The 27162-nt window shown below is 35.1% G+C and overlaps 1 protein-coding gene across 1 annotated transcript in view; it reads right to left on the reverse strand.

Moving 5' to 3' along the window:
• The window catches only part of LOC125049774 (synaptogenesis protein syg-2-like), a 51028-nt gene extending 25509 nt beyond the window's left edge, over positions 1-25519 (reverse strand). Inside the window, exons 1-6 of the mRNA XM_047649226.1 lie at positions 25192-25519; positions 17922-18051; positions 17449-17657; positions 15828-15938; positions 13305-13508; positions 5884-6035 (exon numbers count right to left, since the gene is read on the reverse strand). Coding sequence (XP_047505182.1) covers positions 5884-6035; positions 13305-13508; positions 15828-15938; positions 17449-17657; positions 17922-18051; positions 25192-25288 — 903 coding nt within the window. The 5' untranslated portion in view covers positions 25289-25519. The remainder of the gene's footprint in view (positions 1-5883; positions 6036-13304; positions 13509-15827; positions 15939-17448; positions 17658-17921; positions 18052-25191) is intronic.
• Positions 25520-27162: the final 1643 nt, after the last annotated feature.

Genomic DNA, 27162 nt, shown 5'->3' on the forward strand with positions numbered 1-27162 from the left:
ATGGCAAAAGGGAATTTTTAATTTTAATTTTTATTGTTTTTGATGTCTTATTTTATTTTTTGTTTAAGTATTGTTATTTGTGTGCTTATGTGTGTGTGTGTGTGTGTTTTCGTTTGTAATAAATGTTATGTCTATGTCTATGTCTAAAAACATGGAGGTAGTAAAATATTGGGCAATTAGTCAATCAAGTATTTTAACGGAATATAAGTAAATATTTTATCCTTAACAGCCTGGCCACGGGACATTCGCCGACGCGAATATTCGCGCGGTGCGAACCGCGATGCGTCTAGCGACTGAAATAAACTCATAGCAATGTACTAATCAAGCCACGCGCAACGGCGACCAGCGATGCGACCGGCAAAATGTACCGAGCGAATCGCGCGGGCGACTGACGTCGCGACGGGCGAGCGAAACAAATGCATGAATCAGTACGGTGCAAGCCACGGAGTCGAGCGGCAGTCGCGGCGAATAGAGAAGGGAATAAATAAGTTTAGTCGCGGTCGCGGCGAAAAATGAATACAGAGTTTTTTGTTACTGAAATACTGGCTAGACCAGCTATTTGGAAGTCTGGCCATCCACAGCATTAATTTAATATACCTTAATCTCAAAAACAATTTTTCAGCGGCACTTAAAATTCTATATTAACTTTTTTCTCCAATTCTGGATGAATATTCATCTTCAATATAATTGAAGGTTTCAATACTCATTCTGGTATACTCAAAAAAATAATTCTGGATATATTCTGAATTTCTCATACTTCTTGTGGAATTCTCCACAATCTCTCCAAATATTAGATTTTGCACCAAAAGCTATTACTTTCCAAGCAATATCGAGATGATTTCGATAAAGACATTTCGCTGTCGAACTTCCTTACTGGTCGCGGCGGCAAACGTGACTGGTCCGTGGCCTGCAAACGGCCCCGCGCGAATGGTCGCCTCGCCTCCCGCATCGCAGTTCGCACCGCCGATCCCCGTGGCCAGGCCGTAATATTGAGATATTTAACGTTGACAGACTTGAAATATTTAACGTTATTTCCACGCTTTTTGCAAATTTTAAAATTTATTAATAACTGTACATTTGACATTACTATTAAATATAAATATTTATTCCATGTAAATGCAGCTCGCATTTACGTTTAAAAACGATTTCAATCTTTGTTCAAAGGTAATATTTTATAGAGAATAAATAAATTGTATTTTTACTTCGCTTTTATGTATTTTATTAAATAACTAGCTGACCGGGCAAACGTCGTTTTGCCATGTATATCATTTATAATAAAAATAGGGGTTGATCGTAGAGGGGTGAAAATTAGGGGTTGTATGTATTTTTTAATGCTGTATCATAAAAAAAATTAAAATTTTGTCTAAAAAATAAAATTAAAAATTTAGGGGGATGAAAAATAGATGTTGGCCGATTCTCATAGATACCGGATAAGCACAAAACATTTCATTAAAATCGGTCAAGCCGTTTCGGAGGAGTATGGCAACGAAAACTGTGACACGAGAATTTTATATATTAGATAGGTAGTTTAATTTGTAGATTCATAAACTAAATTAAATAATTTAATTATGTAAATTCGCAATTTAAAACATGCATTATAATAAAATTACCAGAGCCTTATTTAACGATATAATAGTGTAGCTTAACACGAACACTGAGATTTCTATAAAGGCACACAGATAATTACAACGTAATAATAATTTATTTGCAAGAATATGGTACAAAAATGTTATGGTGTGCAATCTAAAGTTCGCATATTCTGCCACACAAAATGGCCGTGCAAATTTGTATTAAAAGGAATTTTAAATACATTATGAGTTATACGTTGAGATGATTATGTAAGATATTAGAGCGACTCATGGCCATGTGTAATACCTTTTCAGAATCCCTATTAAATGCACCAAAACTTGTAATACAGGGTCACTTTTCGGAAGAGTAATTTTTTTTCACAGTGGGGTACTGTGAAAAAAACCGAACCGAAGTAAACAAAAAGTTATGATTTGAAAAAAAATTATATCGTGTAACTTAATATTATCTTCAATACACTCAATAAACAACTATAAATAGTATGTCTAACGCAAGAACTCATCAGTACCAATCTAGTGGATATTATGAAAAAGATACAGGATGTAGATATTTTCGAATTTTAATAAGAATTAGTAAAAAAAGTCAATTTTTCATAAAAACGCAAAATAAATTATAACTCTGCAGGGGTTGAGCTTAGAGACCTCCCGTAGAACAATTTTTTGCAGCTGATGACCTCATCTATCCCCTATTTGCATTTGATCCAAGACTTTTTGACCACCCTTTTTTGACTTTTTGATTTTTTGTATAGAGGAGAAGGTTTTAATTGGTGTGGACCATCCCTTTCAAAGTCCTTTAGTTAAGAGTGGAAAGCGCTGGCCCGATTTGTTCGATTGTGATCAAACGGAAAATTTAATGGTGTCGCGCTGATACGCAGTAGTTGTTGACCAATCACGAACAAACAAAACGGGTTGTTTCGTCTTTTGTTTTACATTCTCATCTTCCTCTCCATGTCGTATGTCTTTGTTTGTACATTGTAACGTATAGTAACTTAACCTTTCTCATTAGTAATGTTAATAATGCATTATTATATCGGTATAAATTTGATGTTCAGATTTTGGATCGCCTTCACTTAATTAAGGAAGTTCTGTTTTCAAAAGTTCGTTGAAATGCAAAAAATAAAATTGCGGCTAACAGTTGGGAGATTAAGGGAAATTCATGTTGTAAAGTAGACTTAAATTCAAGTCACATGAATGAACATTATGCCTATACTAGCTGACCCGGCGAACTTCGTACCGCCTAACAGCCAATGACTGTTGTGTTAAGGTCGATTTACATCAAACGAACATAGAGCTAGAGCTAGAACAAGAGCATTCTTTCGTAATCTTTTAGTGTAAACGAAAGCTAGAGGTATCGATTTACATCAAACGAACATAGAGCTAGAGCTAGAACAAGAGCATTCTTTCGTAATCTTTTAGTGTAAACAAAAGCTAGATCGAATGTTCTTTGCTCATTCGTGTCAATTCTGTGGTTAGTACTGGTAGTGCTTCGTTATGTCTGACTCTGACAGCGATATCATTATTGCAAGTGCTGCATTTATTATTTTGTCGCGAAAACTCAAAATTAAAAGAAGGAAGAGACGTTGGTGGGTTACAAGTTTAATGCATCGAAGGACACTGGATAATGTAGGTGAAACAATGACGGATATGCGAAAACAAGAAGAAAGTGGACAATTCCAAAACTTTTGTAGAATGGCGCCGGAGGATTTTGATCATTTACTATCTCTGACCATCGAAAAAATTCGAAAATCAAGTACGAATTTTAGAGACTCGATTCCTGCATATGACAAACTAGCAGTGACTTTGCGATTTTTGGCAACTGGAGATTCCTATGGAAGCCTGATGTATTTTACTAAAATGTCTAAATCGACCAATCCATAATTTAATCGATAAGATACGTAAACAATCGCTAGAACACAAGAACGCTTTGAAAAGACCGCTCAGTGGCGCGAGCACGTCCGAACACGCTAGAACGCTCTAAGCAACTGTTCGCGCGCTCTTGCGCCGTTTACATCAAGCGAACGAGCATTCTTAGAATATTCTATAGAATCTTTGCGAACGCACTAAGAACAACGAAAGAATGCTCTACGCCTGTTTACACTAGAAGAATTTGATGTAGTGGGGATAGAATGAGCATTCGCTCGTTTGATGTAAATCGACCTTTACAGATTAGCTGAACTGAACTTATTATTATTTGTATTCTTATATATAATATTTAAGTAGTTTGATCAATCCCTTTTTAATTAGTGCCACTATTCCACATTTTCAACATCTAAAATACGTTATTATCGAATTTTGATCTTGATTCGAAACCTTTAAATACGATGTTTGATTCGAGGGTAAGTTTGTTTAACACTTACGAAACCCATCAATCAACATTTTTTTTTCTATTTTTTTTTTAATATTATGGCAATAGTTTTGACTTTATGCGAGTTTCAAGTAAAATTTTTTCTATTTTAATTTATTGTCACTTTTCCAACAAACCCGACGTTGTCTTATATATTAAGACTTAAAGTAGAATTTATTATATAGTGTACGGTTCTTGGGTCATCAGGGGTTCGAAATAATAGAATAAATTGAACTTACTCTATATTTATCACTCGCGTTATACAATAGAATATGAGCGGAATAATAACTATTATGTTAATTGCTATATAATAAGTGCAATCTAACAAACAGAGAGAGTGCCTACGTCTGGCTATGCTCCCGGGGTGAAACTCCAACGATTTAGTTAATTACGAATGACTGCATAGTAACAGTCGAAGAGAGTGCCTGCGTCGGGCTATACTCTCGGGGCGTGACTCCAACGATGTAGGAAATCGTCATGCTTATAAATGATCAAACTGTACAGCCAGAGCACGTACTTACATAATAAAAACATCACGCTCGTGGATGATTGGAATGTACGAGCCCTGGCACGTACTTATAAAAACATCACGGTTGTAGATGATCGGAATGTACGAGCCCTGGCACGTACTTACATAGGGAATAATTAAGCTTATAAAATAAGGAAGCCTGAGCGAGTAAAATGTACAGCCTTGGCTCGTACATATAGACTTAGGGTCCCCGCACATGGGCCACCGGCCACAACCACAAAACGCCGCCACTGGCATATTTCCTGTAATTTTCATACATTTTATATGGACTCGCCGCACACGGTGGCGCCGGTGGCGGCCACACGCTACAAATCGTTGCGGCCACTAAACGCCGACACAAAAAGCCGCCACACGCCACTCGCGCGATTCCGCGCCCCTCTCTCCCTTGCCTCAGTTAACCTGAAGTCGACGGTGAAGGCCTGGGTAGAAATCTGCTAATTGTTTGTGGGAAATTTTTCGAATGAAACTGCCAAAGAAAAGAACATTGAAGGTAAGTTTAATAAAATAATATAAAACCATATATATTATATATCTATTTATCCATATATATATATTTATTTTCTATTTTCTTGCCACGGTATTGCTCCTTCATTCATAATATAATATTTTAACGTATCTCTTGCAGTAGACGCTCGTGTTACTGGCCAGCCTGTATTTTGTATATTTTCGAGTCCCACTATTTTCAAAGTGTGACGAAAATGGAAGGGATGATTTCACCTTTTGCGAATAAAGTTGTGCAAAATGCAACAAGATTTCACAATGTCTTCTGAGTAATGAACAGAAGTGTTTAATAGGCGATGTAATATTCTCCATTTGTTTGCTAGTACGCGGAAGGTACACTCAATGCAACGTCTGGCACGGCTTAACCTATAATTGAAAACTTTTTTGTCTAAGTTCAAATATTTTCCAGAATATGGCTTCATCATATTTTCACTGAGGCCAAATGCTTCATCATGTATAGTTCAATGGTTGTCGATTACCGACCTGTCGTGGTGAGGGGATATTTAATGTCTTTCTGTGTATCCAATAACTACGGTTTCGACTTCTACGACGACGTCTTTTTATCAAAAGTAGCGCAATTAAACCTTCTTCGTCAGAGTCCATTATGATACTGCAGGCAAGGGTTAAAAAAAGTAGCAGCCACCGACCGTAAGTGTCGACCACCGGCCACAAGTGGCTGTCGCGCGCTTCAGCTACCTTTGTAGCCGCTTCTAGCTTCTCGTGGCGGCGTTTGTGGCTGTGGCGTGTGGCCCGTGTGCGGCGACAGTTATTATTAAAAAAATTGACATCTGAAAATAAATGGCGAACGCAAATATCTTAATCTATTGCAAAGCACATAGTTAGAACTATATTTATCCATAAAATATAGCTACTTAAGTACACAATAATCCAAATTCTACATGAAATAAATATTAACCACTTACGATTTTGACATTCTTTCTTAGAGGCTTAGAACCTATCCACCAGGTGATTTGGGGTGGAGGACGAGACCCAGTAACGATGCATTCCACCTGGTAGCTGCGGTCAGCAGATAGCTGTTCTTGTTTCTTCACTATCTGCACGCTTAGAGGTCTCACTGTTGAGAGAAACGACTTGAAATAGAAAAGGTCATATTTAAATTATATGTATATAAATAACAATTTTATAAGATTTGTGTTTATTGTAGATTCTACGTCTGAATTGAAAAAAAACGGTGATTTAACTGAATTTTCAGACAGATCATCTTAAATTGTACGTTTGATTATTTTTAATTATTTCAATTCAGTATTTAGAATAAAAGAAAACTTTACAGCTCATAGTCACGAAGTTTGAGTGTTCAAGTTTTGAAGAGTCATTGAAAAGGTTGAGGTAAATGTTTAAACAAAAAGTAGTCATTAACCCACAGTTTTAGATTCAGAATACATTTTATGATTTTTTGGTAAAATGCATTTTTGCCCTAAAATAATCAGTTTCATTATTATTTTTAACTGTATTTGTAGTTTTCCCAATGGCTCGCACTACATAATACTTAAAAGGCCGCAACGCACTTGCGAGCCCTCTGGCAATGTGAGTGGTATCACTTAACATCCGGTTCCCTTGTATCAAATAAAAAAACATGGAAGTTTACGAATAAACTAGATAGATTGGTTATGTATTGAGCCGAACTAATATGGTATTCTAATGAACGAGTAACATACTACCTTCATTTTTTGGAACATACCTAATAATAATAATGATATAATGTGCAAATAAAACTAAATGACAAATTAATGGGGTTTACAATGCTCAACGAAAACTTGAGAGTAATAAAAAGTTGTCTATACTATATATATAATGTTATAAAGAGGAAATATTTGTTTTTTCGTTTTTTGAAATGAATAGGCTCCGAAACTACTGCACCGATTTCAAAAATTCTTTCACCGTTGGCAAGCTACACTATTCCCGAATGATATAGGCTATGTTTCATTTTCAAAAAAATTAGGGGTGCTTACTAAAACTTGAATAATCTAACCCAAGGTGTAAAAAAATAAACAAAAAACTTCCTTCAATCGCGTGCGCTGCGAAAACTATTAATGATAGAACAAAATGATGTATTACAATTTTTCAGGACACATCATTATTGGTGCGTTCCACTAAGCGCTCACGACGATCAAAATGCTCTTTTAGCCATTCCACATACCGACCGCGGTCGTTGTGGTCACGGCGAAAACGTCACTCATGACGTCATGACTAATGCTCACGAAACGCTCACAACGATCCATCTAAAGAGGTGGGTCGTTGTGAACGTTGAGAATAATTTGGCGCAATTTTTGAAATTGTTTTTGAAATATGATATTCAAAGCTTAAAGATGGCGACAAGAAAAATAACATTATATGATTCTGATAGAGAAATTGTAGTAGAAGCTACAATTTATAATTTTTTATAATTGCATCCCATTCTTCATCTGAGCTAGATGAACTAGTTTCTGGAGCTTTATTGCGATGCATAAGCAAATATCCAACTGCCGTCAAAGCCATTTCGGTTATATTTAATCTTAAATTGTTTGATAACTTCACCAAAATTATTTATAAAATATTCAATTATTCTTCACTTTTAACATAAATAAATTTAAGTCACAAATATTAAAACTTATTGTTTAGGATTACCTAACCTCCTTAAAATTCTACTATTTTCAAACTTGACATTTGTAATATTTACATGAACGCCCGAAACGCTCCATAATCCATTCCACTTGAGTTAACGACAGTAACTGACTTAATGACAAATTTGAGTTAATGACAGGAAGAGCATTGACCAGTGGGAGGGGGTAACAAATGAGGAAAAGAAGGTCAGAACCTACACAAACGCAAAAACATATAGAAGCAAAGCTGCTGAGGCAACAGCCGTTCAACAAAGTGCCCTCCTTCAACTAGACGCTGCCCTTACTTTAAAGGGTGAAATTAAAATAGCTGTGACCACTGCTATCAAGCGACTCTGTGAGCTAGTTAAAGAAGCAGAGGCCCAGACAAGGGAGGGAAACGAGAAAAAGAATGACAAAGGAAACGAGGAAGAAACAGGAAAAGACAATGATAAAATAGATAACACACGACAGGTGAAATCAAACGGGATGGAGGAGCAGCTGATAAGACTAGGGAAGGAGACTAAAAAGTTAGAAGAAATTACCAAGCTACTCCAAGAAAATATTAGTGAGCAAAATGGAAAGGAAAAGAGACTAGAAGAAAAAATAGAAGAACAGACAACAATGATGAGACAAGTGTTGGAGGGGAGACGCACCTATGCCAAGGTAACGAGCGGCCAAAGAAGAGATAGGCCACCCAACCCAAAACACGGTGTTATCATGGAAAACAGACGTGTAGAGCTGCACTCCATGATAATAGCACCACGAAATGAAAAGGAAACGGGAGACCAAGTAATAAATAGAATTAGGGAAGCCGCAAATGTTAAAGAGGGAGGCATTAGAGTGGATAGGATTAGAAAGATCAAAAACGGAAAAGTAATAATTGGATGTAGAGATCTAGAAGAAAAGGAGAGACTCAAGCAAAACTTAGTGAGTGAAAATGAGCACCTGGAAGTAAAAGAAGTCGAAAACAAAGACCCACTAATCATCCTAAAGAATTTGCTGAATTACAATACAGAAGAGGATATAAAGCAGGCAATACGAACACAAAACAGGAAAATAGTAGAACACATAAGAGAAGAAGACTGGAGGATAACAGAAAAATACCGTCGCAGAGCGAGGAACCCATATGAGGGTCACGTCATTCTTCAGGTCTCACCAAAATTATGGCAAGCGTTGACTAGCGCAGGAAAAGTGCATGTGGACCTTCAAAGGGTGTGGGTTGGAGATCAGTCCCCTCTGGTGCAGTGTATGAAATGTCTGGGCTATGGCCATGGGCGAAAGCACTGCAAAGAAGAGGACGATCTGGTCTGTTCCTGTGCCCACTGTGGAGGAACCCACATGCGGGAGAAGTGCCTCAAATATAAAGCAGCTGAAAAACCCACCTGTATAAACTGCAAAAGGATGGGTTTCGAGAGACAAGACCACGGAGCCTTTGACGTTCATTGTCCAGTAAGGAAGAGGTGGGATAGCCTGGCCAGAAGCAGAGTAGCTTATTGCTAAGGGCCAGCCAACGGTAAAATCGATAAAAATAGTGCAGATTAACCTGCAAAGGAAAAGACTCGCAATGAGTGAACTTATTTGTGAAGCACAATCGAGGAAAATAACAGTCGCTCTAGTACAGGAGCCATACATTGGAGCCCTGGGTAGGGTGAAAGACTATAGGGGAGTGAGAGTGGTGCAGTGCCAGAATCCTCCGGCGGGTAAAGTAATAAAGGCAGCAGTGTTAATTTTTGACGAGGATATTGGTATTACCCAATACCCCGCACTAACAACAACTAACGTAGTGCCTATCAAACTGAAGACCACGGCACAAACTGGCATTGCACTAATCTCATTCTACATGGAACCAGACCCAGCCTGTATAGAACCCTATCTAAAGCACCTGGAAACGACGGTGAATGAGCTCAATAGTAGAATAGTGCTAGGGGGTGATGCAAACGCCAAAAGTCCGTGGTGGGGAAGCCCAAAAATAGACAATAGAGGACAAGCCTTCGGAAGTCTGGTAACAGAGCTTGGCCTGCACATACTGAATGATGGGAAGCAACCAACATTTGAGGTTATAAGGAGAGGAACCAGAATAGTCAGCCACTTAGACGTAACAGTGTGCACGAGTGACCTACTGGGAAAGATTGAAGATTGGAGAGTAGACATAGGAATGGTTTCTTCGGATCACAATGCCATATTATTCAAAATTAATGCAAAAATGCATCAAGGAATCCAGAGAAAGAGTAAAACAAAAATTTACAACAGTAAAAAAGCTGATTGGGTAAAATTCAAGGAAGAAATGTTAGGAAATATAGAAAATTATCAGTTAACAGAGGACGTCGTAACAAAGATAGATAAAATTGAAGACTTGGAACAAATTGTAGAAAAATTCACAGATGTAGTAATTAAATCAAGTGAAATAGCAATTCCAAAAATTAAAACCGGGAAGAAAACAAAAATGGTTTGGTGGACCGAAGAACTACAGGTGCTCAAGAAACAGGTTGAGACTAGAAAGAGAAGGATAAGATGTGCCGCAGCACGCAGAAGGCAAGAGGTTGTAGGTGAATACCTTGCATTAAAACAAGAGTATGAAAACCGGATCAAACAAGCCCAAACTGAGAGTTGGAAAAAGTTCTGCGAGAAACAGGAAAGAGAGACAATGTGGGAAGGTATATATAGAGTGATAAGAGGGACAGAGACCAGAGTCCAGGATTTACCACTTCGCAGGGACGGTAGATACATTAGCGAAAGGGAGTCAGCGGAGACCTTGGCAAGAACCTTCTTCCCGGAAGACACTAGTGAGGATGAAACTGAAGACCACAAATTGATAAGAAGAAGAGCAAACACAGTAAATAAAGAGGGACATAACTTAGTCTATGATCCCCCTTTTACAATGACTGAACTCGAAACCGCCGCTCTCAGTTTCAACCCGAGGAAGGCCCCCGGAGAAGATGGCATAACGGCGGACATAAGTTGGCACGCGATAAACGCGGCGCCTAACTTATTCCTCATCGTCCTAAATAAATGCCTGGAGCTAGGGTACTTCCCCAAATTGTGGAAAAAGGCTACAATAATTGTCTTGCGCAAACCTGGTAAGACAGATTATACAAACCCGAAGTCTTACAGACCCATAGGCTTACTACCTCTTCTAGGCAAAGTATACGAAAAAATGATAATCGCTCGGCTAAAGTGGCATCTAGTCCCGAAAACCTCGAAAATCCAATACGGATTCATGCCCCAGCGGAGCACTGAAGACGCCCTATATGACGCAGTCACACATATACGCGCAAAGCTGAAACAAAAGAAGATACTAACAATCGTATCACTCGATATAGAGGGCGCATTTGACAGCGCTTGGTGGCCGCAAATTAGAGTCCGACTGGCAGAAGAACAATGCCCATTAAAACTAAGGAAAGTAATGGATAGTTACTTACACGAAAGACAAATAAAATTAACCTACGCTGGACAAACGGTTGAAAAAGTAACTAACAAAGGTTGCGTTCAGGGTTCAATAGGGGGACCAACAATGTGGAATCTAATATTGGACCCGCTCCTACAGGACTTGCGAAATGGTGGTGAGTACGTCCAGGCTTTTGCGGATGACGTCGTTTTGATAGCGGAAGGAGAGACCGGTAGTGAGATCCAGCAGAACCTCAACCTAACATTGAACCGGATACATAGATGGGGTATCCTAAACAAACTGAAGTTTGCGCCACACAAGACCAAAGCCATGGTGGTGACGCGCAAACTGAAGTATGATACCCCACGGCTAAATATGAATAATGTACCGATACAGATGGATAACCACATTCGAATTCTCGGAGTTGATGTGGATGCTAGACTCACGTTTAACAGACATGTGGAGAGGGTATGCCGGAAGGCCATCCAGATATATAAGCAGCTGGCCAAAGCCGCGAAGATCGAATGGGGACTAAACCAGCAAGTTATCGCGACCGCGTACACTGCCGTTATTGAACCAATCGTAATGTATGCGGCCGCGGTGTGGGCTCCCGCGACAAATAAAATCTGTGTACGCAGAAAACTAAATCATCTTCAAAGGGGCTTTGCCCAAAAAGTAGCAAAAACTTATAGGACGACATCATTACACGCAGCAACCCTACTGGCCGGGATACTTCCACTAGACCTCCGTATTCAAGAAGCCGCTGCCTTATACGAGATAAGAAGGGGGGTCAGCACGGAAATACTGGAGGGCGAAGAATTAGAGAGGAGAGTGAAATACGTAGATCTCCCACACCCGGCGAAACAAACAAAACTGGACTACAAGATGCTCACCAAGTCGGAAGAAATCGAAGGACACGGCGGCACACAAATCTATACGGACGGCAGCAAAACAAGTATAGGAGTGGGTGCCGCTTGGACGGAATGGAAAGATGGAATGGAAATAAATAGCAAGATGATTAAGATGGCGCCCCACTGCACAGTTTTTCAAGCTGAATTGACGGCACTACGAAACGCGACTAGCCACATAAATAAAAATAAGCGTGACGCTAAAATATACAGTGATTCTAGGTCAGCATTAGATGCTATTGTGAGTGGACGATCTCTCGATCCCCAGGTAGCCGAGATCCGCCGGAGCCTGGAAGAGTGCCGCAAAAGAGGAACTCATATAAGCCTCTTCTGGGTAAAGGCGCACGTTGGTACGCCAGGGAACGAGAGGGCGGACACGTTAGCAAAAGAAGCGGCGGAAAGACTAAGGTCAAAACCTGAATACGCCGCATACCCCCTGTCATATGTAAAACATCAGATAAGGCAAAAGACTCTAGATGTATGGAATGAACGCTACCTGGGGGGTGAAACAGCTGGAACTACAAAATTATTTATCGCAAATGTTAGAACTGCGTACAAATTAATAAAAGAGAAGCGTTTCACACCCCAGATGGCGCAAATTCTTACAGGGCACGGAGCCTTTGCACATTACCTTCATAGGTTTAAAATTAGGACAAGCCCAGCATTTGACTGCGGCGATGAAGAACAAACAGTAGAACATGTGCTCATACATTGCCCTATTTTCGCATCGTCCAGGCACGACCTGGAGCAACAAATGCAGATGACTGTAGACCGTAACGGCCTACAGGACATGTTAATAAAGCACAGATCGTGCCTGGAACGGTTCTGCGAAAAAATTGTGGAATATATAAAGGCGGCAAACAAAACCCCAAGAACGGGTCTCGCGAGGAATTGCGTCCCGGCTCGCCCATGAATATTGTTAACAAAAATATTACAGATGTAGCCGGGACGTCTTTCGCGAGACGTGTGATGTGCAAAGGTCCCTGGACACAATGGCAGGGGAGTAGAAAAGTGATATATTAAAAAAAAAAAAAAAAAAAAAAAAAACATTCACAATCAAGTGGAATGGGGAAATCAGCGGTCGTGAGCGTGAGCGTTGTGAACGCTTAGTGGAACGCACCATATGTATAAAAAATTTCGCGACAGCATGTCTCTATCTTTTATAGTTACGTCACAATAAGCGTCATTTTATAAAAAAAAATTTATTAAAATACTACCGCTAGAAAAGGCTCTTTATTCGTACCTAGGTATTGATCCTTATCAAAATAAATACCAACGTTTCACATTAGCTACAATTTAATGGCATAACCACCAAAAAGCATGGTGGATTGGTGTTCTCCTGCCGTTTCTCTTGAATAGTTTACTACTATGTAATATAACAAAAATCTTAGCCACAGCAACGCTTGGCCGAGTCTACTAGTGAAAAATATAGATAATTACTGTCTACTCACAGTTTACGTTCAGGATAACAACTTTGCGCAGCGGTGGCGCTAAGTTTGTGTTGGAGGCTTGACAGATAAGCCTAGCATTAAGATGCTGTCGTCCCAGTCTTGGGAATGTTAATGTATTGCTGGTAACTCCGTTGTCCCTTTGTTCAAACGTCTCGTCTATTATTGTGTTCTCTAAATACCATACGAGACGTGGCCGTGGATTTCCTATTGAATAAAAATTTATAAAATTATCATAAAGATAAAAAATCTTAAACGGGCACATACATACATATAATCCGGGATGACAACAATAAATTTTATTTAAAGCAGTTGTTTAATGTTCAGAAATCAGTAAAGTGGATTTAAAGGAACAGCATGAAAAAGTCATCGGAAAGAATTGACCGGGGGTTATGTCAGTCACGAGATGGAACTAATTGAAAATATGACATATAAATTTATTATCTTATAAAATTTATTTATATAAATTCGATTTATTCAAAATTTAAAATGGATTATAAATAAATTAAAAACTAACACCTATTTGAACGGGTCGTTTCAATAAACAAATTTCTATAAAACTTTAACGTACGTTTTTGTATAATCCTTTTTGTTGAGTATTAGTAAAATAATAAATAAAAGGCCTAATGCTGTATAAAATTAAACATTAGAAGTCAGCCTATTACTTAGGCATAGCCTGGTAAGTAGGGTATAGATAAATTCAAAAGGTTCATAATGTACTACTTTCTACTCTTGGAAAAAATCTAGATTAGTAGTAAAACTCACTGGCTAACCACAAGTAACTGAGATATTACAATTTATTGCTTCCCATGCAACCGTTGTATTTCAACAAAATAACTTCAAATTTATTAATTTGAAGTTATTTTGTTGCTATAACTTGAAGTTATAAGTTAATTTTACTAACGCGAGTATGGATTGTTCAAACAAACAGTATTAAGAAATATACTGTTTGTTTCAACAATCCATACATAACTAAGTCATAGCTTTAGTACCGAATTGCTTAGGTATATTTTCAGTATCCATGATTTACATAATATTACGTTACGATTGTAAAAATATATCTATCTATATTAATATTATAAGCCTGAAGAGTTTGTTTGGTTGTCTAAGGTAATCGATTCCATCCATCCATTAACAGTGACAGACTACATTCCGAATTTACACGAAACTTCCGCAAGGGGCTAGTTAAATGTCAAGATCTACTTTTAAGGCTTATTTTCTTCCACGAGCATGTCTTGTATTACGTTTAATCTCTTAATTTGTACTCATATAAATATTTTGATAAGTTTCATTGATAAACAACCAACAGCTATGTAAAACAACTATGTAGCTATGTAGAATATCAAAATGCTTTCTGCATTTTGATGTTCTTTCAACACTGCACAATTAAATCAACATTCTGAACTTGCTGTGGCAGAAACTTACTTATTATTTTAAAAAACGTATATCATTTTGCTCCCACATTATTTAAAACATACCAACCACATGTTGTAATTTCAATAACATAACTTACATTTACATATAACATAACTTACAACTTGATATAATGTTTTGTTACGACGTTTTACTGCCAATTTTAAATACACTTCTTTGACGGATATAAATGCAAATTTATCACATTATTTATAAAACTCTGACTGGTGACTGCCAAATCAAGTCGATAGGTAGGGGAGTCTAAGTAAATTTTGAAATCCGCAATTGAAACAGGAATGTAAGATCGATGCCTTAACATTGCAAGGTGCCCCTAAATGCAAAGAAGCGTTGGCCAAACACTGTCCTACGTTTTGGCGTCGGGAATACAAAACGTCTATTCTTAGATGTGTCCGAATTTGATAGTCCATGAAGTTTGTGATATCATAAACAGATCGCTAACTTTCTTACTGAATAGGTTTTTGAAACGACGAAACTGACTGACTCATTTGGCAAACTGATTATTGCTATGCGGATGACACCATAAGTCGTATAAGTACCAGAATAAACATATGCCTGGAGTCAAAACTCTGCTACGTGGAGTCTCGGACTGGGGTAGGCCAAATCTAGTCCAATTTAGAAGACACAATTTTGCGCGTTTTCCGCTAAAAAAACACCCTTTGTCGCTCTACTCCTCTCTCCAAGGACACTCTCTTTAAAGCCACATATCAACGTATTTTCCTTTTGTAAAACGTTACGATGCGGGGCGGAGATAAAATTACGCGTTATTGTTAATATTTTTTTCGACTTACACCACATAATAGTAACTAAAGAGTCACTAGGTGGTGAAAAAACGTTTTACTATACTTGGGTACAGTACTGTACTTGGGTACTGAAGAACGTTACGGCGAGTTACATGGGGGGGGGTCAATAATCTCCAAAAATTGCGTTACGTAATACTTGAACGCTCCCTTATATAAAAACAATATTTTTTTAAATACTTTGATTTAATATTTCACTTATTGAGAAATGATACTTACTCTACAATTCTTTTATAGAATATTGAAGCTAACCTACTTTACTGAAGGTAAAAGTTAGGTTAATTGGTGCTCTTACCTCCACTTACTTCACACAACAGCTCAATTGTGTCTCCTTCATTATATGGTTCCAACAAACGCATTGAGTCCCGCGTTCTCGCATCAATTATAGTCAGCCGATTCGGTGGAGCTAAGAAACGAAAATCGACGGTATTTTAAAAAACTTCCAATGATCATTTAATAGAATTTAGCCTTCAGAAATAGAAGTTTGCGTAAATACTACGATAATATTACTTATGCCATACTTTTTCAAAGTACAGTAGTAAAAAAAAAATGTATGCGTGTACTAGTGTACAGACGTAAGAAGTTAAACTTCTTAAGACCTTATTTTTCGAAAAATGATCACTATGCTACTTTACAGAAATTGGTTGAATAAAGTTAAATAAGACAAAGTTTAACAAAAGGCTTTTATTATCATAGACATGAATACAAATAATACAATTCTTTTATTTTACCTTATTACTACTAAGATTATTACAGAATTTCATTAATTTTAATAGAATTATTACTATCATTGTTATCGTTATTATATATTTTTGTTATTAATGGCTTCGAATCTCTTCGAATCAACCGTGGTAGGGACAAGAAAAAGATGCGCGTAACCAAAAACTGTGACGCGTACGGCGTAACCGAAAAATGTGACTGTAAATTTCTTTCCAACGCTGATAAAGAAGTTTTGCTTCAAAAAAATTAAACATCACATACCTATTAGGAGGCTTTTAGAATAATAGGACATTTAGTTTGTTACTGATTAAACGACTGTTTAAATTTAATTAATTTAGAGTTTTTATTTATAAAATATTTTTTAATTTTGTTTTATATATTTAATATTTTATTGGTTAAGTATATGTTTGCTCGAAAATGGACCCCTAAAATCTTTCTCATTTAAAACAACGCTTTTGACCAACAATGATAGCTGTCCGTTTATATTTTTTCATTCTTATATTTTGATAACAATAAGTTTTGTGGGCAATTCTTCTGCGCTATGCAATGAGTCTCAGCCGAAACTCGAACCGACGAACGCGCCGAATATTTAAAAATATTAAACAAAAATCCCGTATTGGAAAACAACGTTTGGTCATTCAAAAAATAAGTTGTACGGGTTTTTTTATATTCAAACAAAACTATTTTAAATGTTTCAGTAGTTATGAAATATAGTCTAATTTCAATTTATCTCAAACAATCAGAATATACAACGATATTGTCGAGTTAATTCCAGCTTTCTATATTCAATTCGACTACTCGACCAAATTGGCTGGCAATCGCCGATATCCTTTTTATAAATGCTTAAAGCTTCGTTTTCATGGAAGTACGATAAGTTGCAATAAAAGAAAATTGTAATTCTAACAGATATAAATATTAAATAACATAACGGTGTCTGGTAATAGGCGAAAACACTGTGAATATTGTAACAATTTGAGTTTTCTTAATTTAAGTCGAAATTTATTAATTAATATAATACAAGAAGTAGTATATACTAAGAGAATGTTTTATTAAAACAACACGATTTCTGTATTTCTCCTTAACTATCTATAATATACTAACTAGTAACTACATATCTAATAAAATTTTGGATGTAGTTAAGTATTTTTTTTTTCTTACAATAACGTTACTATATTGATTATTACAGAAATACTTACCGATGACTGTCAAATTAACTCTATAATTTCGTGTTGGTGAGTTTTGGAAGTCTACCCGACACCGGTAAATTCCACTATCCGCTGGAGTCACACGTTCCAATAAAAGAGTAGCAGGAGTGGCCGTGGCGTGGAAGTAGGCACGTGTACCAACTGCACTGGATGATGATGACAACTTCGGCTGATTAATTAGGCGCCCGCGCACATCATAACTGTTGACAATTTGATACTAGCAAACCAACTTCTGTATTGTAAGTAATCAACGGGTAGGTGGTGAAGTTATCCGCTGACCTAATAACACGAGACTTCAATTAAAAGAAGCTTTTGAGTATTTTATATTTAAATATAACTAGCTTCTTCAAAAGCCAAAAAAAGGTAAAAGATTCTAATGGCAAATTTAAAAAGCTGCCTTTTGCTTCCTTTACTCTGACATTTACTTATCAGAGATTATTTAGATAAGATAAATAGTTAATTACGTGTAAATAGGTTCCCCATCAGTCTCTCTGAACCATAGAACCATGTCCACCTTGTCTTGAGCACTGGGCTGAGTGTCACATGGGAGAGATACCGTATCACCCGGGATCGCCGTTACGTGAGCTGACGGTACTAAAACATAAAGATAACTTAAATGACATAAAAATTTTAACTACCTTATATAAAAGAAATTTTTTAACATTATTTAAATATCATGAGATTTTGATGATAGCAAACTCAAACGTTTGTCTAAACCACATTTATATATTACACACAATTCACAAACTTTGTTATTAAAAGAGTGCGACATCTATATTAATAATTTAAAGGGAAGGATTTAAATTTTTGAGTGTTTATAACGAATAAACTCAAAAACGAATTGCCCGATTTCAAACTTTTTTTTCTTTCAGCAGAATGTAGTAGAATGTTAGATAACCCCTGAGTGAAATAAATAAATGTTCAGCCTTGGAACAGAACATCACGATAGACTTAACACTTAACAATACCAATGATAAATAATTACGAAATCTAATTTTGTAAAATTAGTAGAAAGGACAAAATGCAACTTATATCCATTACATAATTTCAAGTTGAAAAAAGAGAGGAGGCACACTAGGAACCTACGAAGATGCAATAAAAGGGAAAGGATTGGAAAATTGTAGCGAGAATGCGAGACAAGTGGAAGAATTTGGAGGAGGGCTTCACTCCGTCGGAGGTCGAGTACTAAGTAGTTGAACATAATGACAGAGACTTGATGTAATGTATAATGTAAACTACTAAACTCGAATAAAGGCCATTTTAATTTTTAAGCTATTGCATAGATTTTATCGCGGGCTTTGATCGCGGCGACCGAATCAAGAAATTCCGTGACGAAATAAACCTAACACACTATGACGTATTAGAGCGGGACAGATCGCATACTGCGTCTCACATCGGTTTAGCGTGATCGGTTAGTCTGAGTCTGGTAGAGTGGTAGATTGAATTAATATCAAAGAAAAAAAAATACTGCAAAAATAAATATATAATTATATTGCATAAGTTTATAAAAAATGCTATGCTTTACCGCGGCAGTCCCCGAGTGCCACACGTATTTTTTATTTTATAATTTACACGTTGACAGGTATTGGATGTGGATAGAGTAACATACGATCTTAAAGCATGACGTTCTCACGGTATTGTATGACGCCGCACGCTCACGTCTGATATTTCTTCTCCGTATAGGGAAGCTATACGCTATAGCTCGATGGTTTAACGACAATCGCCGAAGCATAACTGTGCCTTAGAATAATACTTTCGACCATACCAATATCATATCATCAAGCTGTCGATAGAAGAAAATTTTTTTTATTTAAATTAATAATTATTAATTTTTAATTAAAGAGTTGAGTTGGCTTGGTAGCTAGTAGGGGTGACCCCAGAGCTGGTGCTTTCCTCGCTCAACGAATAAGTATCGCAATACAGCGAGGAAATGCTGCCAGCGTTAAAGGTACACAGGGACCAAACTTTTTAGATTTGTTTTAATTTTATTTTTATTAATTTTTAATTATTATTTTACTACATAGGTTAAGAAAATTATAAATACTGTATATTTGATTGTTATGTTTAGTAACATGAATAAACTTACATATTTTCTTTTCTTGCCAAACACGATAATAATTTGAAGACCATCGTAATAAGTTTAAGATATTCGACTTCTTAACCTTACTTAATTTTCATTTTTAAATGTACTGATGTAATGTTTTGCTTACATAATTATTCTTTACGCTAAAATACATGTATTTTACATATGTAAACCAGAAATCTACAAAGTAAAATGTACTGCTACCATACTCGTTGAACACGGATACAGGAGATTATTTCTACAGTAGGTATTTTATCTGTGGTACAAGTCGTCGATGGTAAACAGTTATTTAAAGGATTAAGCCACAGGCCAAAACGACTATCTGTTTAAAATTAAAACATCTATATATAGCAATTACATAAATTAAGAATAACTGCGGCTTGACCTCTGAAATAAAATTTTGGACTAGTTTCGTAGAGCCTTCTCTATTAAGTTATCTGGGTACAACGAGAGATAAACCAACGATATATATGAATAGAGTACCAATTTGCAGAGCAATTTGGATTTGCCTTTCCAAATATCGGATATACCTTTTCTGTGGTTAGGTTTTAATTGAATCTGTTAAATAATAATTAATAATTAATATATGTTGTTGACTACCAACATTAATCTAAATTTTTTATTTATTTATCCACACGATATCACATATACGTACAATAATTTATGGAAATAAAATTAATATATAAATTCTCGTTTATATCCGATATACCTACAAGATTTTTGAAGTAATACTTCTTTAGGCGCGTTATGAAAAATTGATGAGAGTGAAATTTTAAGATGCGCGCGCACCCTGACACAAAATTAACAGAATGAAGTTGCCCACTAATTGAAGTTATACTTCTTTAGGCGAGTTATGTAAAATTTATGAGAGTGAAATTTTACGATGCGCGCGCACCGTGACACAAAATTAACAGAATGAAGTTGCCCACTAAATCGCTCATTAAGTTGAGGAAAAAATGCTACCAACAAATTAGAAATGGAACCTCTGTTAGTGGCACATGTTGGCACGCACGGCGCCTCTGTTCACTGTGTATTTATATTTATAATATTTATCCACATGCTTTGAGTTTCTACATTTAAAACACGTGTTATCATTTTGTTTTCATTATACAAGTGCGAATTTTATATGTGCGTCTGAATTATAATCGGAAGTGATTTAAATATTCAATTTAAATCAATACTAATTAATATTAGAAAATATTTGTGAAAAAAACTGTGCTCATCAACCTTCCTAAGTACTTCAATACAATTGAGATTAACTATCTGTATGTATTATTAATAATGCCAAAGAAGTATAACTTCTTACGCGCGTACATATGTACACGCACCCTTTTTCTAAATAAACAATGTTATTTAATACCTTTTTCTGCATTTTAAAATCGGTTACCTAGTAATATTGGCATAGGACTAAAATCTCATAAGCTTTTGATAATTTAATTGAACTTTAATTAATAATTTCGTTGATGACGTTAATTTAAAACACCAGTCACTCGGGTTAGATAAACTAGACCAACATACGACAGACTCAACATATATGCTATATATCACACTATACAACTACAACGCACCTTATAAAATAAGGACATCCTTATTCAAGTTAAATCTCGTAATAAATTTGCCGATACGAAATAAATTTTTACACCAAGATTTTTACTCGGGACATCTTTTAATAATATATGTGATTTATGATAATAGAAGGACTAAGATAATGTTATTGTGAGACTTTCTAAGAAAATACGACTTCATTTCCTTAAAGTTTGTTAACAGTATAAAACTAATCCGTACAAGGGGGCGATTGTGATTCTTTGATCTAAACTACGTCATGTCATTGGTACCCAAGTCTGAAATCGTGAAAGTTCTTTCCTTTAACATAATCTTACTTCCAGAGTCTGAGCCGATCAAATATTCAAACTTTGATTAGATTTCATCCAACGTGCCTGTCCTTTTAATACCCACTCACTAGCTAGTGCTATAAAATCGAATTTTAGGCAGATAAAAAGAGATGGCATAATCCCAAAAGACACAAAACTGGATAAATGTATTTATTGATTATTTGATATGTAACGTAACGAATTAACTCTAAAATGATAACTAGTTTGACACGTGAGAATTTATTGGAAATATTTCTATTTTAGGCGAAAAATTATATTATTTAGTCGGGTTGCTTTAGGTACATGGGTGGACTATACTTCAGTAAACAGTATGTAACATATTCAAATAACGAAAGAATAAATTTCGGTTTGTTTATTCATTTTTTTTTCAAAATGTTAGATCTCCGTCCCGTACTCTGTAACTTTCAAAAGGGTGCCCACCGCGATGTTTTGTTTGGAATTTCAAAGCAGTTCACTCAATATTCGTAGCGCCGATGTCGCAACCTTGGGATCTCAGAAGAACTCATTATTGAAATCGGGGTCGCTGTCGGTATCGCTATAGGAAGTGACATAGTCTAGGCTCTGGACTACCATTACATATATCATAAACATGTATATAATAATAACGTATTGACAAGCTGCACCAAACAAAAACTATATCAAATTGTTTACATTTTATGCGTGCTAAGCACTGGCTTATTATAGATTATCATAGTATTATAACATATAGCGATAGATCGCTTTAAGGATACTTTTTTTACACAAGATCGTCCGAGACATTTTGACGTCCGTTGTATTTTTCTACCATGAAATAAAAGCCACACGAAACAGACGTTAAAGTGTTTGTAGATCAAAAATTCTCTGTCAATGAGTTGCGTAATTTGAAAAGCGTAGAAATGAAAAGTATAAGGATATATTTATCTATCAAATCAAAGAGAGTAGTTTTAAGTTTTTTAGAATTCATCAATTTTAAGTGAAAATGACGCAACTTGCAAACTTGCGTAAATGAAACGCCATATAATCCTTACGTTTCCATTACCATAAGAATATTAAATATGAAAAGAACTTTAATAGTTATTATTCAAGCATAAATATTGTTCATCAAATCTTTACTTTATCAAACTTTCTTGTGCGTAGCGCATCTTTAAATATTAATAATTTTATAAATTTAAATATTTAAATGCAGTAAGACATAATTTACTAACTAATTATTCGTTAACAATATTCTTGTCCTGCATAGTAATAATAATAATTACAAATAGAAACCTAATTTAAAAAGTTTGGTCCCTGTGTCAGTATGGTTTTAATGCATTTCCTAGCTGTTTTGCGATAATTATTCGTTGAACGAAGAAAGCATCAGCTCCTGGTGTCACCTATCTACCAAACGCCAACCCAAACCTTTAATTAGCACGAATAACTACTGGTTCGGAGTACTTGTTTGGATTAGTTATTCGTTTTAATTAGTAAATTAAGTGTTATAATTATTCATATATATTTATAATAGTTTTCAGTATTTTTTTTTAATAAGATTTATATGTTTTATCATGCAATTTGATTATTTCGCTTTAGGCGTAGGCATGCGGCTAAATTAGTTGCTACCGACTGGCAATAAACAATGGATAGAAATTAATATATGTAGTTCATGTACATTGTACATGCCATAGTATGAACAATGTATGTCTTTGTTATATGTACCTGTACAAAATGGCAATAATATGAACATATCTTTGTTCATATTTTTTCAAGTTCTTGTCCTTTAAAATTACTAACGAGCGTAGCGGATGAATTTACAAACGATTATATTTTAATTTTAATTATATATCTAAGTTTTATTATTAAATATATATGTCTAATTTTTTTTTTATAAATTATTTACTATAATAATAGAAAATTGAGGAGTAATCAGATTTTGTCTTTTTAAAATAATATAAAGATCTTCGAATTGACATCGTTATTATTAATTTTCTAAAAATAAGTAAATAGTGTCAATGTCAATGTTAATAAGAAATCACTTCAAGTCTCGACTGTTCAAGTAGACGTAAGAAGGTGCTACTCAGATCGACGCGACGCACACGTTACTATGGTAACGGCTAACTCCCCTTTCCCATTCCCTCTCATTTAATAATTTGTTTCAATACATTTAAATATACCAGTATCTAATTGGAGTGTGTGTTTTTATTATTGATGCCTAATTTGTTTTAATGCTAACTAATGATACCTCCTGAAGATTTCATAATTTGTATACCGAAATATGAAAATTATATATTTAATGAATATATATACATAGCTTTCAGAGACATAGATAGCATACATAGCATTCAGAACTTATTTAATGCTTAGATATAATGTGACAAACATATTTTTATTGACTTATAAATGTTAAGAGACTTTATTATTTTTTCCCTGCTATAAGATATATTAGAACTTGAAACGAAAAAAAGAAAGAGTTGATCAGTATAATCAACTCATATTTACTTACCAACATATTTATAAAATTTTCTGGCGCCTCTTATTGTTAACTTGATTTAACAAATCTTGTACTACTCATATAAGAATTTAACTATGTAAAGTGAGCCTAATGCCAATTACATTATATTTAGTTATAAAGCTTTATATATGTTTACATTTCAAAACCAGATGTTATAATGTATAAGTGTTATGAGAGCACGTAATATCATAATTAAATCAAAATAATATAATTATACATAGTAGAACCTACTAACTAAGGATAAACTCCAAGACTTTAATCTTAGTACCTGCTAATGGTGTTTAAACATATGAATCAAAAATAGCTATCGAGAGAGTCGAGAATTTCTTGTAATGATTTTCTTAAAATTAATATATAATAATTTAAAACTGGAAAATCTTATATAGACTTGGCCAGGTATAATAAAAAATAGAGTGGGCTGAAAGACTCCTCGTATAAAGGAGTCCATACAATTAAGGATTGATTAGCATTAACTTTTGTTCATTATAATAATGCAATTGCGTGTATATTTCCAATACTTGTTAACGCTTATTTACGGCCCCAAGAGTTTTATAACCTTGAAAAGATTTCAGAAAATGTTTCTAAATATAAACTTTTATACTACATTTATACAAAAACAGATTCGAAAACTAGAACATTTTGCACTGTTGATCGCTCCCATGTAATGTTTTCAAGGAGAAGGTGATTAGGTTTTTAAAGTCAAGGTGCTTTTATAGCGTGAGCGAGTATTTAGACCATAAATTTAACAAATATAAAATAACTTAACTTCATATTATGACATTATGTTAATGTTATTATTATATGACAGTGCAAAAAATGTATATGACATTTGCATGCCTATTTATATATGGCTGATTGTGCGGATTTTTCGATCTAATTGTACCACTATCTTGGCAAATAAACTATTTATTTATTTATTATTTAACATTTAACGAATTAATTATTAAATCAAAACATTATTTCTTTCAAAAAGCTGTTACATTTGTGTAAGTTGGTTTTATATTTTCGAAAACCTAACAATGAACCAACCCCAAGTTTATAGAGTACGATGTGAAAAATTGTCTTTTTGTTTTACTTCTCTGTAAATTGATGTAAAAAACGTTTACTTTTCCGTTAAATGTTTTATTAACACTGGCGAATAAACAATAGTAGATATATTATAAAGCGGCAGTTAATAATAAAAATATGTTTAATATTTACAAAGACTCCAATATTCTTAGTAAATCAAGTAAATAAGAACATAAACACGATAAAAATATTGTTATTTTTTTATACTAAAATACAGAACTTACATGATCTATTTAGTCCACTTGTGTATTTTTTATTATTCATAAGACCCAGAATCATGGTTGTCATAGCAACCAGCACAATAAAGACGCGCATATGCATGGCTTCTTGCACGCCTCGGTATTTTCTTCGTTTACGTCCAACTTTACTATTTACTCAAAAACTTATTTTGACTTTATTAATTATTCAAATAAATTAAGTGTCTATGTCATTTCACGGGCATATTGTAAATTTAATTTTTCACTATAAACGTTCACATATAAATAAATGGAGAGGCGCGAAACGTGCATCCTTCAGGAAAGCTCGCGGCAGACTGATCTAAATCTAGAAAAAGTCACCGGGAATAAACGTTTAAAGGAAAATGGAAAATTTTAATAATGTATTATAGTTTAACGTGAAAAAATTTATTACACAAAAAGCAGCAACTAATTCGGATGTGAAGGGGGTTTCATGCCGCCCTGACAATTAACCACAACAAACGCTGCAGAATATCAAAGCATAGTTTTAAAAAAAAGTGCGTGCGTAAAAAGTACACATGTGAAACATCTTTGTAAATTAATTATTGAGTAATTAAGCTGCCCAATTCCCACAATTCAATTTTGCCAGTCTTTCTATATTAATGAATGATACTAAGGCTAATTAAAAACCAGAACTAAAATTAGTTCTTGTTATGTATATACTCGTAGACATACCACCATAAATATGGTAATATTTTCTAAAATAGCCAACTGGGTCTTATCAAAAAAATGGGTGGTTATTTTTACTTCTTTAAAATATTATCGACGTGTTGGTATTAAGTTAATTAGTAATGAAAATATAATAATTATAAATAGTTTAGGAGTATATGATTCTGTATACAGAGCTGACCTTACGAATGTAATTTGTAACAAAAGTTTGAGGCGAGTTTAATAAAATAGCTTATGTATTTGAATTAAATTAATTCACCGACAATTATATACACCCCGCTTAATACAAATTGCTACGAGCGCTGAGTTTCGCAGATGAAATATTTTAATCCTAGTTAATAGAGATTTTAATCTCCTCGACTTTAGTAACCCACTTAGGAAGAAATTAGATGACTTACAGGTATCCGAAGACTGCATTTAGTGAATGATGTGAAGTTTATAAAAAAAATGTTTAGTTTTATAATCATAGTGTAGCCAAAAATCCCGCTATATACGTTTCTATCGGGTCACCCATGTTTATGGTCACCTATTTAAATTTAAAAATTGTATGGTATTCCCGGAATGTACAAGCACCATTTTTATCACAGTTCAGTAATTTTGTTAATCATTTTATAAGTATTAAATTTAAACATAACCTAATTGTTACACCAAGCTAAGAAAACTTCTTGTGTATTGATTGTTCCTGTTTTTATTACTTCAAGGTAATTGATTGAAGTAATAATGAATAATTGAAAACGCTCGAGTTTGCTTCGCAGAAACAGGTCGAACGTAGTTCTTATTCCCATCTCTTCGCTGTAAAAACAAAGTCCTTTTCCGCCATCTTACTGCTTACCCTAAGATTCAGCATCAAGACAAAGCTAAATATGACCGTATATAGAAAACGAAAGCAGTGTTGGCCTAGTGGTTTCAGCGTGCGACTCTCATTCCTGAGGTCATAGGTTCGATTCCCGGCCGTGCACCAATAAACTTTTTTTCTAAGTGCGCATTTAACATTCTCTCAAACAGTGAAGGAAAACATCGTGAGGAAACCGACATGTCTTAGGCCCAAAAAGTCGACGGCGTGTGTCAGGCACTGGTGGCTGATCACCTACTTGCCTATTAGATTGAAAAATGATCATGAAACAGATTCAGGAATCTGAGGTCCAGACCTAAAGAGGTTGTAGCGCCACTGATATTTTTTTATATTAGGTCCTTACATATGAAATTGGCGTTTTACGTTTTGGCCACTTTGACCTCAAATATCTCCTCTTTGGTTAAGAATTCCAAATTAAAATTTGTACAGCTATTTAA

Source organism: Pieris napi, chromosome 1 (assembly GCF_905475465.1).
Source record: "Pieris napi chromosome 1, ilPieNapi1.2, whole genome shotgun sequence".
In the NCBI taxonomy this organism is placed as follows: Eukaryota; Metazoa; Arthropoda; class Insecta; order Lepidoptera; family Pieridae; genus Pieris; species Pieris napi.